The sequence below is a fragment of the Anser brachyrhynchus genome, assembly GCF_964034855.1.
Source record: "Anser brachyrhynchus genome assembly, chromosome: 2".
NCBI lineage: Eukaryota > Metazoa > Chordata > Aves > Anseriformes > Anatidae > Anser > Anser brachyrhynchus.
The window spans coordinates 7,687,145-7,705,651 of NC_137695.1; the positions used below are offsets into that span (position 1 = coordinate 7,687,145).

At 39.4% G+C, this 18,507-nt stretch overlaps 1 protein-coding gene across 10 annotated transcripts in view; it reads right to left on the reverse strand.

Annotated features, from left to right (window-relative positions):
* Positions 1–18,507, reverse strand: part of KMT2C (lysine methyltransferase 2C) — a 197,773-nt gene that overhangs the window by 96,118 nt on the left and 83,148 nt on the right. For all 10 annotated transcript variants that reach the window (XM_080578524.1, XM_080578523.1, XM_080578526.1 and 7 more), the window contains exon 7: positions 556–718. In XM_080578524.1, coding sequence (XP_080434650.1) covers positions 556–718 — 163 coding nt within the window. The remainder of the gene's footprint in view (positions 1–555; positions 719–18,507) is intronic.

Here is an 18,507-nt window from a genome sequence, read left to right on the forward strand (position 1 = left end):
GTCAAGTACCCTGCCTGCAGTGGAGAATCTTTAATCCTACGAGAATCTGTGAAGTACAGCGTAAGCTGGTTTGCAAACAAGCTTTCAGGATGTACAACAACTGGAATGCAAATATAATTTTTTTTAACATCACCAAGAAACACATCCTATTAGTCTGTTCCAGGAAATATCAAAGTACTCTGAACCTTCACAACTATGCTTCTATTTTTAAGAGACATTCAAATGCATACTTTGAATAAATTTTTGAAATAAAAATTTAATAATGGCTTTTAAAAATAAAATCAACTTCTAGAAATAAAATAGACTTCGTATATATGACATACAGTCTCAATCCTGCATGTAACAAACACTTCAATGAAACCTTTTACTCGTAGACTCCACTGACATTAATCACATGCTGAAATTCAGCTTGCTCAAGCAAATTTAGGCATCTTACAGGATACTCTACTCTTCTGGAGTGGGTTATCAGTTAAGGAAAAACAACCATACCTTAAATACAGAATTACTGTATCTCCAGCTGATACGAATCACATCATTTGAACCAAGTGTACTTACATCTTTCGGGAGCCTGATCAATGTGGTCTGGACAAAGGAGGGACAAGTTACTGAAATCCTGAAACGTGCCTGCTCCAGCAGCACAGGGGTAATGGTACATCTGGGTACATTTCTCTTCACAGCATTTGATAGTGGCTCCAAGGTGCTTACAATATGCACATCGCTGAAAAATAAACGCACAAATCATTCAAAAACTATTTTTTCTGGCATTTTTTCAGCGAGGTCTGTTACCCACCTCCCTGGACACACAGGCACCAAGGCCAATGGAAGGGAGTGAATACTGAGGAAAAGAAAACAAGTGGCTGGGACTGTGTCTTCCAGTGGCCCTCTCAGAACTTTCCAACTTAAAATATTCAGCAAAACCCACCCTCGATACACCCTGATGACCGAGATTCTTCTCGTCACGGAAGAGCACATTTTCTTCTATCTGTTACCTAACTTCAGCTATGTTTTCAGTAGAGAGGCTTGGACGCTTACTCTGAATAACAAAGGCAGACCATACCACGCTGTCAATAGGCTGTAACTAAAAACCACGCAGTTCTGCGTGTTGTAATGTAAAACCGTAGACGCTGTAATCAGAAACGCGACTGGCAGTGAAATATTATGTTCTATTGAGAACCTTAATGACATCATACAACTATTCTCTCTGGGATGATAAGGCATTAAATAATCCAGTACTTTCTTTTCGTCTCCCGTTTCAATGCTACACAAATATCAGTCACATCTGTAAAGAAATAATTTCCCATAAAGAAGTATCCAATAACCCTCCCGTTCGTTAGTCAGGAGGGAACAGAGTCCATCAGCCTGCTTATAAAACATCACCCACACCTTTCTGATTCAGTTAATCAGTTTTTACTTTCTTGGATTTATTACAGTCCCTGAAGCACTGTAACAAGCTTTTGCACTTTTTCACCAAGGCAACACTACTTTTTAAGGATAGAGCACAGCACTGTGAGATTCAGAGCAAATTTAAGAAAAAAAACAGGTCAGTGGCTCACGGGAAGGCATACATAATGTAAAGCACCAGCTGAGCTCAGGGACTCTCATTTTTCTTCATAAAAATATAGACCTTAATACTAACGCTGCCACGTTCGACTACGAGCTCCAGTGTCAAGTAACATCCAGATATGAACACACCAAACCAAGGAGAAGTTACACGCTGCATCTGCTTAAATCTTACAACACAGAAAATATTTATTATCGTAATTCTTCTGTGTTTCAAAGTCTAGCATGAAATTAGGCATGAAATAGTGCTATTACAAGCCCACAGATATCAAACCGACCCACACGAAAGCTCAAATCACAAAGCTGACTGTGTTAACCGCTGAGCTGACATTCCTAAAACCAGGCGAAACTCACATCTTCAGCAAAGCATCTGCCGGTGCTACAAATCACGGACAAGGCAAAGAAAATACAGGTTTATGCTAGAAAAACACAACTGCAGTGTAGAAAGATCAACTGCTTAGAAACTAAAGCAGGTCAGTAAGGGTAACTACTGCCAAGCTTACTGTGCTGCAATGCTTGGTTGACAGTTCTGAGATCTGCACCAGTTCTCACTTCTACTGTCTCGCTAACACCTACTAAAAGTAGGAAGAAGATATATTTTGTTACTTGAGCAGTCAAAATGCACAGGACAAGATAAGCAACCTTTTGCATGGAGTTTCTGAAGCAGGTGAAGAAGCTAACACTGGTAATTAAGTTTAAGGACTGCCAACAAAACCAAAGGAACGCAAGGAACTCATCTTAGGAATCCGTGTATTTGCTGAGCACTCGCTGAAGATGCTGTACAAGGTAAATCATAAAATTCAGCTGTGAGGTCACGAAAATACATCCCAAAGCCTTCAACTTCATGAACTGCAACCGCACGATAAACTACACACAGCCCAAAGCATTATTTTGTCCTTGTGCCTCCTACAGCCTACCGAGATGGCCCACATTAAGCCAAGTCCCAACTCTTACAGGCAGGCCACAAAATCTTCAAAGGTATTACTCAAGAAGAAAACATTAGGAAAAGGAACCTAGGAGGGGCGAATGTCCTAAAAGATGTTCCCCAAGACAACACTCAACAAAGTGTCCATTAGATCCAATTCCTTAAAAATTTATCTAATTGGAGATAAAAATCACGGAAGAATTGCAAGCGCTCAAAGAATCAAACATACTAAAAACTGGAAATAATGAAGATGGATTAAATAGTAATATTAAAAATATTTTTAAATGTCACATCTGTTTTTCAAAACCAACAATCAACAATGGTACATAACAACAAAAACAGAATACTTTTTTCCAAATGCTGTATGACTGACTGATGAAATTATCAGGAAGGAGCAAAATATAGGATTAAAGCAAAGCCTCGAAGAATGTTGATGTTGATTTAAAGAATCATGTAAAGATGCTGGAAGAAAAATGGAAGCCCAAATTACATTTAATTGAACCCTTCAAACCCATCTGCTAAACTGCACTGGCAATGAAAAGCATTTGGCAGCTAAGTGAAACACACACTTTAAAAACAATGTGGTGTATATCATCTGAAGCAAATAAAAAGCACAGAATATCAACATTTGCTGAATTTATAAGACAGATAAAGCAGTCTGAAGAAATAAATGCCCAAAGGGTTTTTTTTTTTGGCAACAGCTGCTGATGAGAAGAGTTACTTTTCCAGCAGAAGCCAACGTTTCTCTGCAAACAGGCCTCCGTGACCCTAGGGGAGCAGCATGCAGCCGGTACGACCGACTGACCGCCCAGATGAAAGTAAGCATGTGAATAGCAGGAGTATATTAATTTAAAAAATATAAAAGCTCTGCTAAACGAAGCTCAGTAACCAATACTACCTTATTACTCTATTGCTAAAATGTGGCATCAGGACAGCCAGAGGTGAAAGATAGGCATAAATCCCACTTTTGATCTTCAGCACCCCACGAGGCCAGTAAGAGAGGACACGCCAGGACGGAGTTTCGTTAGCACGAGCACAAAATACAGTGTTATGTGGAAGGGGTGGAAGCCGAATCCAAGCATTCCAAGGGTAGGTATACAAAAACAGCAAGCTGTCAAAGCAAGACGAACACTGTTTTGTGCACGAACCAAATAATTTTACAGTCCTGTTCCAGAGAAAAAAACTTTACAAGGCATCACGAAGCTAGAGAGACAGTTCATTACTTATTCGGAGTACATTCAATAACATAAATGTCATTAAAGCAGCGTCAACAGAGCATTTTCCTCTTCAAAAAGTCCTTCACTGGTTACCAATTGTTTTCTTCAGCAAGCTTCTAGTGCGTTCAGCCATGGCAAGAAGGCTCTCATCCCACCCATACTTCTGCTGCTTCCTATTTTTGTAATTTCCATCGTTTCGAACTGTCCACACCTTCTACTTGGTCCTTCACACCTTCTTTTATAACATCTGATTTTTCAGATAGACATTAAAGGAGCTCATTTTCTAAAGCAAATGGCTATGTGCTTTTCTAAACTTCATTTTAAAATTCTCTTTACTCACTAATCCAATTGGATAAACAATTTTTCCTGCCTGTGGCTTGGAAACTCAGCTCAACATCCTAAATGCTACTGGCTTTCACGGAAACACGAGGCCAAACTGGAAAATGGGGACAAGAGAAACAGCTCGCTGTTCACTCCTTTCTAACCTTCCTACATTAAAAATGAAATAAAATCAACCAAAGATTTATTCCAAGCTTACATCAACCTTTCAGCTGCTCCACATCTGGAGGCATATTCCAAAACTCCGAGCAGGTTAAAATGAAGAAAAGGCATCTGTGGTTATGATAATTTAAGACTATCCAGATAGTACCATGAACAAATCAGAGGTCGTATTTTATCATGGTTTTATTTGCCCTTAGAATTACTTTATAGTATTATTGCCTCGGCAAATGGACAAGCAACAACACTTGAGAGGCAAACATTAAATAAAGGCTAAAATATGGACTTTGATTACAAACCCAGTTGCGACCTGATTAGTAGAGTTAAATATTAGCATTAGGTATTGCAAGAAATTTTTAAGCAAAATGACAAAACATTTGCATTACAAACTTATTTAGTTTTAAAAAGGTCAGCTGACAGAACCTGTGATAACAATAAGCAATTTTTATTATAATATACAGTGTATCCAAACATGCACCAAGCCATCTGTCCTTAATTAAACAATTTAATGTACTACCAGTAAGAGCAAATTTCAAACTTGGCTCAAAACCTATCATAAAAGCCTATAACTAATGAGAAGAAGTGGACATTAACATCCTGTCATTAATGAGACCTCAACAAAACTTTAATGTAAACAGGGACTAATAAAATAGGTTTTCTGTTAGTTCTGGTAATCTTCACTGATTACCATTATTCTATGATCCAGAAAAAAAATCATATCGCTTAAAGACACTAATAACCATTAGCACCTCCAACGTCAAACCCCACTGTTTTAAGTACCATAAAGCATTTCCAAGTACAATGCAATAAGTGGTACCAGAAACAGGATGAAGAGTTTTCCATTGGACTACTGATTAGAAAAGGTACTAAATCATGCATGTTTCCCGAAGTACCAAATTACCTTCTAATTTCTTTATTTTGTAACTATGTCAAAGATTTGAAAAAGACTGAAATGTGTAACAAGCAACTCCATCAGGAATCAGTTGGTTTTGATCTTCAACATAAACCAACATTGAAGAAATTAAACTTCAGACTTTTCTCCTACAACCATAGCTTAAAATGTTCTTAACACAGCACGTATTAAAACATCAATATGGTGCCCACTTCAAGCACTCTGAAGTTTGACAGAACAAAAATGGTAACTGTACAAATAACCAAGTTTTGCTCTAAAACGTGAAAAACCACGGATAAACAGAAGAGCTGCAACTTGGCCAAGCTCAACACAACTGAAAGACTTCTAATGCAGAATTCTTGACTCAGTGCTTCATCTATAATTAATCTGCTCAGTATCTGTACAGGAATAAGCAACACAAGTGCAAAGATACACATGATGATGTATCTACTCTTACATGTAATCAAAGCAGACAGAAGTCACTTCAAGTGTGGAGATTTCAGGTTGTCTTCACCTGACTGCTTTGTTTCTCCTTCCCCCTAAGTTGATTCCCTTTTTTTTCACCTTTATAGAAAATAACATTACATAAATGGTGTTGATACCAATGCATATGCAAATCAAAACAATATTTATGTTTTGCTCTTCTTTTTTTTTTGGCAATGGTTGTAATAAGTTAACAACTTGTAAAAGGCAAGTTAGTCGAGGAGAGTATTCCTTGCTCGATTACCAAAACTGATGGACAAAGACATGCAAACCTCATGGTATGCGATTCCTTTTTTTATATATTCTGAAATGTTCCCTAACCCTGACTATTCAGAAGGTTTACAGAAGGGTTTGTGTGCTCTGACATTATATTCTCCCCACCAGTTGGTTGATAACTGCATGACATTTCCTCTATGGACTCTGCCTTTGCTGCTTTTTTCACACTTTGGGGAGGAAAAGCAGTTTTTTTATTCACCTCCTTGCTTTCTATAGGATTTAGGATAATGTAAATGTTTTGAGTGAGTCTAAACTTCCTACATCTAATAACCAACTATTCCTTAATTCTCATCTAATACCCACTGTGTGACAGTAGGGCACACGAGCCTGTTGTTTAGTTAGCAAGTCAACAACGAGAAGGACAGTGATGTTTAAGGGAATTTAAATTGTGATTATTAGGCTTCAGCATCCACAACTTCAGGACAAACAAGGCAGGAACAGAAATCATCAGTTTGGGTTTAGGGCTGCTTTTTGGCAGGCTCAGAAAACAGACTATTGTACCGGTTCCATTTGATTCATGCTTGGAAGGTCTTAAGAAGTACACGTAGACATTTCTTTTTGCTGGCAGAGCACAGTCTGAGCCACAAATTGTTGGAGGCTTGAAAAAAACAATAATTGGGGAAAACACTACCACATGCTTGCTGTTTAACAATTGTCTTCTCTATCCAGCTGCTAGTGGTCATTGGCTGCCACAACTATATTTGCAGAGCTATTTAACAGGAACTCGGTGACACGGGGAATTTCCTCCTGATGCAGTTGCATTGCTTTTCCCAGTGCCGTAAGGCTTGAGATGAAGACATCTCAACTTCGGCATCTATTTTTTTGCCTGTACAGGAGCCAAATGCTTGCACTCCCACTACACTTAATAGAGACTTTGTCATTTTATGGAGTTTACTTCACTGCAACTCAGTTGACCCACCAGCGGGTGTCCGTTTTCAGGCTCCGCTGACAATACATGCTGGATCTCCACTGACTGTAACTGGAATTTACACGCTGCTCACAGGCAGACACATCTACGCAGGGGTCTAAATTTAGGTGACAGCCTTGAGCTGAAGCCTGCCTAAAATACGTTGACAAAGCTAGTGGTAAAATAGCAAAATCCACACCAAGGGTTTTGTTGGCATGGCAGTATCACGTCAGGGATGTGAAGGGGTGCTACTTACAAAGCTGTCCACATAAATCCTGTCCTGTTCTTGTAAGTTTTCTGACTGATAAAAAATTGGGCTAAAGCTGCAGATTACACGCATCTGAATTTGCTTCAATACTTTTGGAGCGCTTTGTCGCCACTTCTGAGGACAGAAAAGTCAGTGGGAAAACCATTCTGCTCATCTTACAAACGACTTCACTGACAGACTCTGCAACTTAGTAGGACAGATATTTTAGCACAGGGGATTCAACTTTTGCCCTTACTGCACAGATCCGTCCAGAAGCCTGTCCGTGACGATCGCAGAAGAAGCTGCTCTTGTTGACATTTACTGATCCTCTCAGGTTTCTAGCACCGATCACACCACGTGTACTTTCTGCAAAGACTGCTGCAGCACAGCCGAGATTACAGCAGGGAAGTCTGTAATAAATACTCTAAGCCTTAACACAATAAGCCACTGGAATGGAAAGCAGACATTAAGGATCCTGATACTCCTGTCTCTTAAGCAGTTTGGGGAATGAGAGCATCCAGCACACATGCAGATGGACACATACAGGTCAGCGGGACAAAAGGGCCCAGAAGGAGCCAACGTGTCTGATGAGAGTGGAAGGAGAGAAACCATGGAAGCTGAGGGGGGGCAAGGATGGCACTTCAGGTGTCAATTAACTGAAACCGGGCACTAAAATTGGATAAAGAGCCGACGACACAGAATTGCTATGAAATGGTGGAGAGATCTCAAAGGGAACCGGGGAACAAGGGAGTAGAGACGTTAAGGAGATGGGATGCTGGAGGAACAAAGGGTGGAAGTGACTAGAAAACCAACCTGGATAAAAAGTCAGAAGTGCAAGGCAACTGAAACTGGATGAAGACTGCAAGAAGGAAAAGCGCAGCCCTCCGCCTCCTAGCACTGCATCAGTGTCACGTACTCGACCAGCTCAAATAGCAGAGGTCTGCAACTAACTGTAAAGGTTTTAAACCTGCACTTTGGGAAGGTTATCTTCTTTTCCCTAATGCCAGGAAGCTGTACCGTCAGACAGTTATAAAGAAACACACATGCACAGAGAAGAGGATAAAGGAATAAATGGGTACACACACGCACAACTAAATATGTCCATTAAAACACAAGAAGGACTGCAGATCAAACTGAATGATGACCTGCAGAACAGTTCTATCACCACTTCCTTTGTAGGGCTCCTTTATGACAGCAGGCAAGTAACTAAACCAAGTTTTCCATAAGGGTTTTTAGTCCTTAACCCAACTTTTAAAAGCTTGTATTGTTCCCCCCTAAAAATACAGCCTTGATTTCTACCTAGAGTGTGCGCTCGCAGCTCCAGAGTTCAGCAAGAGCTGCAGCATCAGCGCAGCTTTCTAAGCAAATCTGAGCATTTTCAGAAATCAAGCTCCCAAACGTGCCATCCAAATTAAGTTAAAAGCAAAGCAAAACAACTTCTCTTGAGGAAAATGGAGCGTAAGATGCATAAAAAGGCATAAATCTGCTCTTTTGAAAAATTCTCACATAAGTTCCTCACGTCTTCGTTATAGTACAAGCATCACAAGAAAACTCCCATGGCAATACGTTATTTCAGTAGCATTTAAGTAGTCTACATAGCTACACACCGAACAACGAAAAACGTAATACCGAAGAGGTTTTTTCCTAAGACAGTAATGTCCAGCCTGTGGGCTGAACTAGGCGCTCGCTGTTCTGCATGTGATCATACAATTACAGACTGCGTAATGAGGGGGTTGCACAAAGGATATTAATTGTGTACAGACAACCTGTCTTCTTGCGTGTCCTAACGTTGTGTGTTTGATTTCATAGCCTTAATAATGCAGTCTCTTAACAAAGGTTTTGTAGATGTACTAGCTCAGATTAAAAGAAAGTTACTGTCAGCAAAAGCCACTCTGTATACCCAGTGATCCACCTAATTTACAAGGTAATAGTAGGGATGCAGTGACAAGGAACTCTGGATTATGTACACACACAAAAAATACAAGAATTTCCTGCCTTTAATACCTTCCTCATTAGTGAGCACCTCCTTAGTATTCCTTCCCCACTGACTGCAATCAGTACCTTATTGTTCATAATTCCTATTTCCTTGGCTGTTCCTAAATTGCGCTCTCCAAATGGCACAGAGTCATCGTAAACAAAATCCTACATCTTCAGTTCACTAATTTTTGTAAATTGAGCTCAAATAAAGCAATTAGATGGCATACTTTGAAACTACCAGCTTGAAACATTAATATAATTTCTTTTCTAATAAAAGCTTCACATGTTTCATCTGGCTGTGGCTTTTATTTTTTTTTCAATTTGACTAAATTAGTCGCTTACACATATTTCTCCCATCTTTCCTCCCAAAACATGGTGCTCCCAAACATTACACATCCTTCGTTTTTTAATTCATTAGTTACTGAAAAAAAAACACACACAAATAAGCCGCTTGTCTGTCTTATCATTCGCTCCTACTACATCACTGACGTTGGACAAGCATTATGAAGTGCAAATTTAAAATCCTTAAATCACTGGTCAAACATTTAGCAGGTAATTCAGCTGTTGTGCAGGGGGTCAGGGAAGCGGGGATAAAAAGGGGCTGTTTGTTTCGTTTTGCAGCATGCTGCCTCAGTAGCTTGTGAAGGAAAAGGCTGCCAAATTTTGTAATGAATTCCACAGAACATTAGGTCTGATGCTTAGCAGAAGCCATAACTGTTAAGTAAATGATATCCTTTTGATGAATACCCTTATTTGAAAACAACATCGATTCTTCTAACCCTTTAGCAGTGTCCCAAAACAGATGTGCACAACTGCAAATTCTGTTTGCTTTCAGGTTTACGAAGTGTGATGACATTTTTACAATCATGCATGAGCCCTTTTACCCAGGAGTAAAATAAACCACAATAATTCTTCACCATCTGTTTGTTAATTTTGCATTCATTTAACTTTGCATTTTAAACTAATAATCATTTTCTTATAATATAGTTTGTTCCATTGGTAGAAATTACAGCTGTTCAATTAAAAAAGGAATGGTTTGTAACAGCATACAGTTTTTCTCTAACTGCTTCCATTGCTCTTAATTATAGAGATATTAGTGCCATCGAGTGGAAAAAAACTACCAGGAAATAGTGTTATGTTTTATACGTCACAGATTCCCTTAGTAAATGTACATATTTACTTCTGTTCCAGTACCAATTCCCACCTGGTCTCTTTTTACACTGAAATTCCTTTTCCCACTACAAGACTCTGTGCAGCTTTTGATGTTGCTGTGTATGACAGGCTTCTTACACTCCTGAAGGAGCAAGGCACAAACAATTAGATGATGTCTCCATTTCATTTCTTGCATACAGTCAAACAAAGCACGGTCCAATTTTTCCATAATTCTTTTCCTTCATCTCCAATGACAGGCCAGCGAGTTTTTGATGATTTTATCCTTATCTGGTTTCAGCTAACCTAGGACTAGAATAACACCATTAAAGCGTTTTCTCACATAAAATGGGGAAATCCCACCGCCTTTATCAAAAGTAAAAGCACACTGAAACAATATGAATAATACATAGAACTAGTGAAGGGAAAATAACACCGATCAACAAAAGGCATGGGGTCTGGAGAGAGAGAAGAAGCTGGTCTGAGATCATATTTTTGGATTCTGCCTTTCATGTTGCTCTGCAGAGCCTAGGCTGCAAGTCCACAGCAAAGATACAATTCAGCCCTGAACGCTGAGTATCCACAAAATACCACGGTGGAAATTCTCTTGCCTTGTGGTTTCTAGGCTTAGTAATAATCACCATCTACAAATAAGCTCTTCTAGAGACACAGCCTGCTCGGCTAATTAACGCGAGCGTTCCAGTGACATTAGAGAGGCTGTTCAGATGGTTGAGAGAATACAGATTCAATCACTGTTTTCTAAACCCAATTTTATTTGATGGCACGGAAATCAGCTGATAACCCTAATTCTGTGGTAGAGTGAAGATAACAATGCTGCCACAGTCCTAGGATGAGTATTTCACTAAAAACACCCTTAAGGCAAGAAACAGTTTATCACACCATGGATTTATTTCAATTAAAGAAGTTTGGTGATGGCTGACGAACACCAGACTGGTGCACAGGACTGTACCAGTGCAGTCATGTAAAGAAATGAACTTCCACAAGTACCAAACGTATTAGGCTCACATAAAAGTAAGAGTGGAAGTATGACCATACGTTACTGTGATGCTTGGCTCCTAGTCTTACCGGTGTCTTGAATATTCTGACCTTTTGGTTTCTCAGATGAGTGAGCACTGCTGCCAGGTCCGACCTTTACTGAGGGATTTATCCATCGCAATATTTTAAGTCTGACAGAAAGCAAACATTCTGGAGGTGCCTACGGCACATACTGATGTGATGGATGCACAGCTGTAACAGTCTTCCTAGCAATTCACCCTCTATTTCATGTTACTCACATTAAAAAAAAAAAAAAAAAAAAAAAACAAACCTCACCTAGTATGACATTTGGAAAACCTGAAACTTCTCCATCTTCTCCATTCAATATACCAAATTCATTTACATTTTGGAGAATGAGTATTCTCCTCACAAAACTCAAAGAATGACTATTACAACTTAACTGTCTTGTTTCTGTACAAGTCTCTGTTCACTTTTAAAGGTTTATGATTTGTCAACACACCTCCCTGGAAATACCGTACAGATAACACCTAATATTGCCATAACAACCTGCCGTACTTGAAAGGAAAAAATAAAAATAAAAACACAGCTAGTATGTGCTTGGATATTTGACAGCAGTTTATGTAAATCTAGACTCACTATTTACTCTGCATAATCTGCCACTCTGCCCACTTCTTTGGGAGGCAATTTCATTCAGAAACAGAGTGGAAAAATATTTTTGATCAGAAGAAAATAACATTTTACTAATCAAAAACTGGGAGAAGGCTATTTGTGGAAATACCTGCAGCATTATTAGAAAAATAACTGCCTAGATGGCAGATTGAATACATGTATTCACATTGTATAGGAAGTGAACCCGTGTCACAGCCATCTATTTAGTGTGTATCAAGTTGTTTTTACCAATGTTAGATGCTCTAGGAAATGTTTTTTATTTATTTATTTTGCAATATCAACTTTCCCCCCAACATACTGAAGAGAAACATGACATCTTTAAAGGAACGGAAACTGATGTCATCTACCTGGATTTTCTAAGGCCTTTGACATGGTCCCACACAACACCCTTATCTCTAACTTGAGAGAGATGGATTTGAAGGGCAGACTATTTAGTGGATAATGATGACATCTCTCTCTAGTCCTCCTGAGAGGCCTGCCCCGTCTTCCAAAGGTCATAAGCCCTCTTCTTCCTGAGCTCCAGCCACAGCTCTCTGTTCAGCCAGGCTGGTCTTCTTCCACACAGGCTCATCTTCTGGCATGCGGGGACGGCCTGCTCCTGTGCCTTTCGGATTTCCTTCTTGAAGAGTGTCCAGCCTTCCTGGACGCCTTTGCCCTTCAAGTTGATGTTCCCCACAAGAACAAGGGCTAGCGATTCTGAGACTTCAACCCTGTCACCGCCATCATTAATCTCAAGGGAATCCAAATGCTCCCTAACCTACAGGGCTGCCCCACCGCCTCCCCCTCCCAGCCTACCCCTTCTGAAGAGGTCGTAGGCATCCACTGCAGCGCTCCCGTTAACGCACGTAACGGCTGTACTTATCACCAAGTGTTACGCACTTGCGCACGAAGGGAACATTCCTGAACATCATAATTCACAAGATGTCTCTCACGTGAGACTTCTTCCATGTTATTAAAACAAAACAAACAAGCAAAAAACAACAACAACAACAAAAACGCACTCAAGGACACCTGCATTAATGGGACTACTTCATACTGATGCCTGTAATATTTATGCTCAATCTGCAGCTCTGGGACAGAACTTGTGCTAATGGAAGTCAGTAAGAAAATCTTTAGGGAGTTCAAAACTATTTTTTGCTAATGCTTTGATTTTTGGAAGCTGCTGAGTACACCAATCTCAGTAGCACTTTTTAAGCCATTGCTTAAAAGCAAACCGATGCCAACAGACTAATATGAGTACTCATGAGTTTTAAATTAAAGTGTTTGTGTAATTTTTTTGACAATGGGTGAAAGCCCCAAATGGAAATATGTAATATAGTATAAAGAAACATACAATTAGTAGGAAAAAAAAATTACCAAGACTTGATTGGAATAATCAAAAACACTTTAGAACTCAAATTTCATTAAACTTTACAGTTCTCATTGCAAAAAAAGAAAGTGACCCATGTCCATGAAAATTTCAAAAGATGTCATTAAATAAAACATTATTTAAAAGGGAAACAGCTACAAAACCAGGATTAGAGTCAATTGTCTAGCACTATACAAACAATGCTACACCTTGGCATATGTACCTACAACTTGTCCCTATGGGGGTATTTTCCTTTTCCATACACAGCACATGAATAAAAGGAAGCTTCTGAAGGCAGGGATGATGCCTTATTTCTATAATGCTCAGAGCATAATGAGTACCCATTCTTGTCTAAAACTAACCAACAATAACTACAAAAGATTTATCAGCCTTTTTTTTTTTTGGAAATGTAACCATCACATAAATGCGAAATTAGACCCTTAATTGTGAACATTAAGGAAAAAAAATCAATCCACATTAGCTTTGTAAGATTGAATATAAAACATTTAAATAAGCAGCCACGAGGGAGATGGCAGTAAGGCAGGAAAATGAGGTTTGCATTCAAATATCTACAAAAAGTCAGAGACTGGTGGTACTGCTATACTTCCTCAGCTAAGCTTCTATGGGCATACTTGATAAGAGATGTATGAGGTTTCCTGCTTTATATATATATATACACACACATATATATACATATATACATATATGTATATGTATGTTATTTCCTTGTGTCAGATCTAAAATTTGGGGGCATTACACTGTCATTCTCTTGCTTTTGTAGATCTTGTTACTTCTGCTGAGCATAGAAAGGCAAAAGGGAGAGCAGCAGCATCCATCTCCTCATGTCCTACAGCAAAGCACCACTACAGGTTATTCCCTCCAGCGAAGTGAAGCACTCTCTGAGGGAGAGTACAATCTCAATCAGAGAGGCTGATTTTCCTTTAATGGACTTTCTTTACACTTCAGAGATCAGGTTCTCTCCATTTTTAACACACAAGCTACGTAAGCCCCCAAAATAACTTGGTGTAGATATAAACTCTTGAAATCAAATGCCCAGCAAGAGCGCTGCCTCAACACGAACTGCTATGTCATTGCCTTAATGCTTAGAGTAACATTTAAGAAAGGCCCTGGAATGGGAGGAGGGGAAGACCATGCAGATTTTCTTTGGGCATATTATGGAAAAAGTGTTTTCTACTCAAGTCATGCAAAAAAGGAAGAAAAGGTCTTTGTGAAGTGCACTTCACCAGTTTGGAACACACACTAAACTATTTTACTTTAGAGCTTTCAGTAAATTATTTCAGTGAATGTTAGCGAATAAAGGAAACCTGCACTGGAAATTCCTTCAGGAACATAGGCCCTTTCATGTTTCTCAGCTAGGCTTCTTGGCTTTCATTTCTGTGCCACTGCTGCTTCTCTCTTGGTGCCCCTAGCCCATTTTTCTGCTTCCTACTCTTCACAGACTGCCCCTCGCATCTGCAACACCTATCTTCTATTCAGCATCAAAACCCTCTCAGAAATTTCTGTGGAGCAGTAATCTCTCTCCCCCGATTCTTGTACCCACATATTCAAAATCTAAGGTTCAAGAAAGGTGCCTTTTTCAAAGCATTCATCTTGAAAAACCCACAGAATGAAGACTTTAAGGCTGACTCTGCTTCCCTGCTCCAGTGCCAAGCGAGCACTCCAGGGCAGAGCCTGCCCAGCTCTCCCGGCGCTACAGCACGATCAGCATCAGCAATTCACGGCGTGAAGAAAAGGAATACGTGAGGCTGAAAAATAAAAGACTTTGCTTTAGATGAAGCCATAGGAACTGTCTTAAGAAAAGGAGGTTTGTGCTCACTAAGGAACTCTGGGTTTTTCCCTCCCCACTTGCTCCTATGTTGCAGACGTGCAGTTGTTATGGGAGAGACGGTTTCTGTCGATCCACCTCTCAGAAACGACACTGTGCTTCTATTCCAATCTGCAGAATTGCAGGCAAGGGAGTCACAGAAATTGTATTAATGTACTGGAAAAAACAGTTTACGAAAAGGCCTCTCTTACGCCGCATAAAGTTTATTACATAAACCTAAAATGTATGTATTAGGATACATGAGCTAGTCATTGTCCATTTGCAAGGCTAGCAGGAGTTGAGTGTTAGCACAAGTTTTGTATGCACCCAAGGAACAAGACACCCTTCCACTATAATTGCCGAGTCATAACGTGCTCTGACAATAGTACTTGCCATGCAGATAAATTCACTTCTTTTTTCCCCGTGTATTTGGAAACGAAAAGGTAGGGATAAAAACACAGCTGTTACTTCACAGAAAGCACATGGCAAAGTGAATCAACAGAAAAATCTCAAAAATTTCCCAAAACTCCAGTTTGAAAATGTACATCTTTTCCTCTGCTTCCTCTGAGAAGCCAAACACTGCTCCTCCAAACCTCGGGTTGCAAATTAATGCTTTACTTCTTCTTGTAATTAGAATCAACTCACTGAAATGAAATTAACCATAACTACATTAGTTTCACATTATCATGCGCTCCTTTTTCTAATCAGCAGGTCCAAATTATTATGACAACAGGTTATGAAGCAGGCAACTACTATAAAGACTGAAAAGTCACGTTGAAGTGTTTGTGCTTGTCATGAAGTACTTGCTTGCCCAGCAAGTGCTAAAAGCTCTAAACGTTCGTTAAGGTATGGTGACCGTGTAGTACTTGGATATCGAAGCATTCATGAGGGAGCAACAATTCCATCAGAAACACTAGGAAAATAAATCAGGTTTTCTGCCTCAGTAAATGGAAAATTCGAAACAAAAATCTATTTCAGACCCCTTCTCTCATCAAAGGCTAGACTGCAGATTACCCACACTTCCTCCACATGCTGCTGTCTCCCTGCGCAATCACACTATTTGGACAGACCACGATTTCACAGCAATCCCTTCAAACTTTTATATACATCACTGAGGGTCCACGTTCAAGTGTGAAGTCTAATTACGTCCCAAGGTATCCATACGTTACATGCCAAAATAATGACAAAAATATTTTAGAAGCAGAGAAGCATAAAGGGTTCTTGATTCTTGTTTATTCAGTTTGAACTATTACTGGATGTTCTTAAGCAGTAGCAGTGATATAGAAGAATGTACTTTATTTTGTACCAGAAAACACGGTCTATGAGACAACTGAGGAAATTGAAAACTGCCTTCTGAAACCCGAGTCCTAAACTCTGTAATTTTAAGTGTTGTGTTTTGATAGGGAACCTGTAAGAACTGTAAATTAGTTTTTCCTGTTCCGTGTTTCACTGCAGAAAAAAAAATTGAATGAACAGAACCCCACTGGATAATTTAAAAACAATAATAAAAACTTGGCAGAAGTGACTGTAGGGTCAAAAACAACTACCAAGCAAAAAGCTAGCTTTCTTTTTGCATGAAGTATATTAAATCGTACTTTTTTTGCTTTGGCTCCTCGAGTCAGATTATAAAAGAAAAGAAAAAAAAAGAAACAGGAAGGGTGAATTTTTCAATAATCGTAATGATTTCAAATGTCAACCTTCTGCCTTCTTCCTATATGCTTGTTCTCACTTCTTTCCCATCCTGGTTCCTCTGTCTTGATGTTTGCTTTTCAAAGCAGCTGCTACGGGACAGTGACATCCAATGAACAACAGTCCGTTGTGGTATAGCTTATTTTCATTCCAAGGGAAGATTACTTTAATCATTGTTCATATGACAATATTAATGAGAACTAAGTTGTATATCTTACTGAACAGGAAAACATGTCCTCAACTGCTGGGCCTACAAAAAAACAGAATACGCATACTGGTCTGACAGAAGATCTTAAACCTCAGCAGATTTACCCAAACTGTGTTGGCATCGTTTATGGTATACAGGGGTATTCCTGATGAATTGCACACAGTCAAACAAAAACAGCTATGATAATTTTAAGATGTCATGGCTGCTTTGCAGACTTTGAAAAATTGTTATAGATTAATTGGTGTAGCGTTCCTGATGGCTTTTAACAAGCTGTGAGAACTGCCTGCTTCACATTCTCCGCAACACAAATGACCTGGCTTTAGGTGACCAGAATCCAAACTGTTCTGGAACACGTTAGTTCATGGAAGACAATTTACACTATGTCACTGTGTCTTTCCTTGAAGTATAAGACTTATCATCGGCAGGAAAATGTTGTCAAATCCCTAGATGAATGAGTAAGTACTGAGAGGGAAATTCAGAGAGAACTGAAATACCTCGTAGCCCTCAATGCTAAACTGTCACAGCATTTCTAGGAACATGCTAGGAACTGAGTGAAACTACCGAAGTGACCAGAAGCATATGAAATTGTCCTCTTGAGGAGACGATGACACTACTCCTCAGCCTTTCTCCAGCACTTTCTATGCTAGAGTTCTGTAACAGCAACACGTAAAAAAGTTACGGATGGTATTCTGGAAGAATACTTCTTCCTTCATCAAAACACAAGAGAGGAGCAATTACAGAAAACAGACTTGGCAAGATAAAATCAGAAGCCACTCCAACAGAGCAGCGAGGCAGTCACCCCCAGATTTCGGAGCAGGGAGATGCGGAGAAGCCGTGTGCCTGAGGACTGTACGTAACTCCAGAGTTGGGAGGGGAACTTCTGGCTACCTGAGCTGCTCATATAGTATCACATCACAGAGTGGTTTTTCTTGAAAAAATGGGCAAACACAGAAGACTCTGCTCAGAAGAAGTATGTATTATGATAGATGGTATTCCTTATGCATTTTCCCTTGGCTTTAAGAATTACTAGCTCTTCCAGTAACAAAACAGGAAGAAGGGAACCTTTAAAGCATCAAGGAACTCCAAATCCTCCTTTCTACCTTGATAAAGGAAATCAGTACATGCTCTGTTCAGTTCGGTTGAGATGGATATGAAGTCAAGCAGGGTCCCTACCTCCAGAATTCTGCAATTTAAAGCAATTTTCACACCGTTTTTCTGTAGTAACCAAAAATAAAATTTGCCCAATAACTGCTGTGGTTAAACATCCTCCACAGCCCATGAAGTTCATTTTGTAAGATGTGCACACTTACTTTCACATACAAGGAACAATAAAAGGAAATATCAATTCAGACAAATCAGTTTTCAACTTGTACAAAGAAGCACAAGTAAACATACATGCATGCCATTAAAAACTTAGACAAGACTCAACAAGACAAGGAACTTACTGAGGCTAAGGGGTGAGGATATCTTCCAAATGTGGACAAACACTTAGAAAAAAAAAAATCCTGTACATGTTTTAACTGGTTTTCATCTTTCTCCTCAATTTACTTTTTCCTTACAGTTTAGCTTCATAAACATCACGCTAGAATTCAATCTGGAGCAAAGAACTTAAAAATGTAG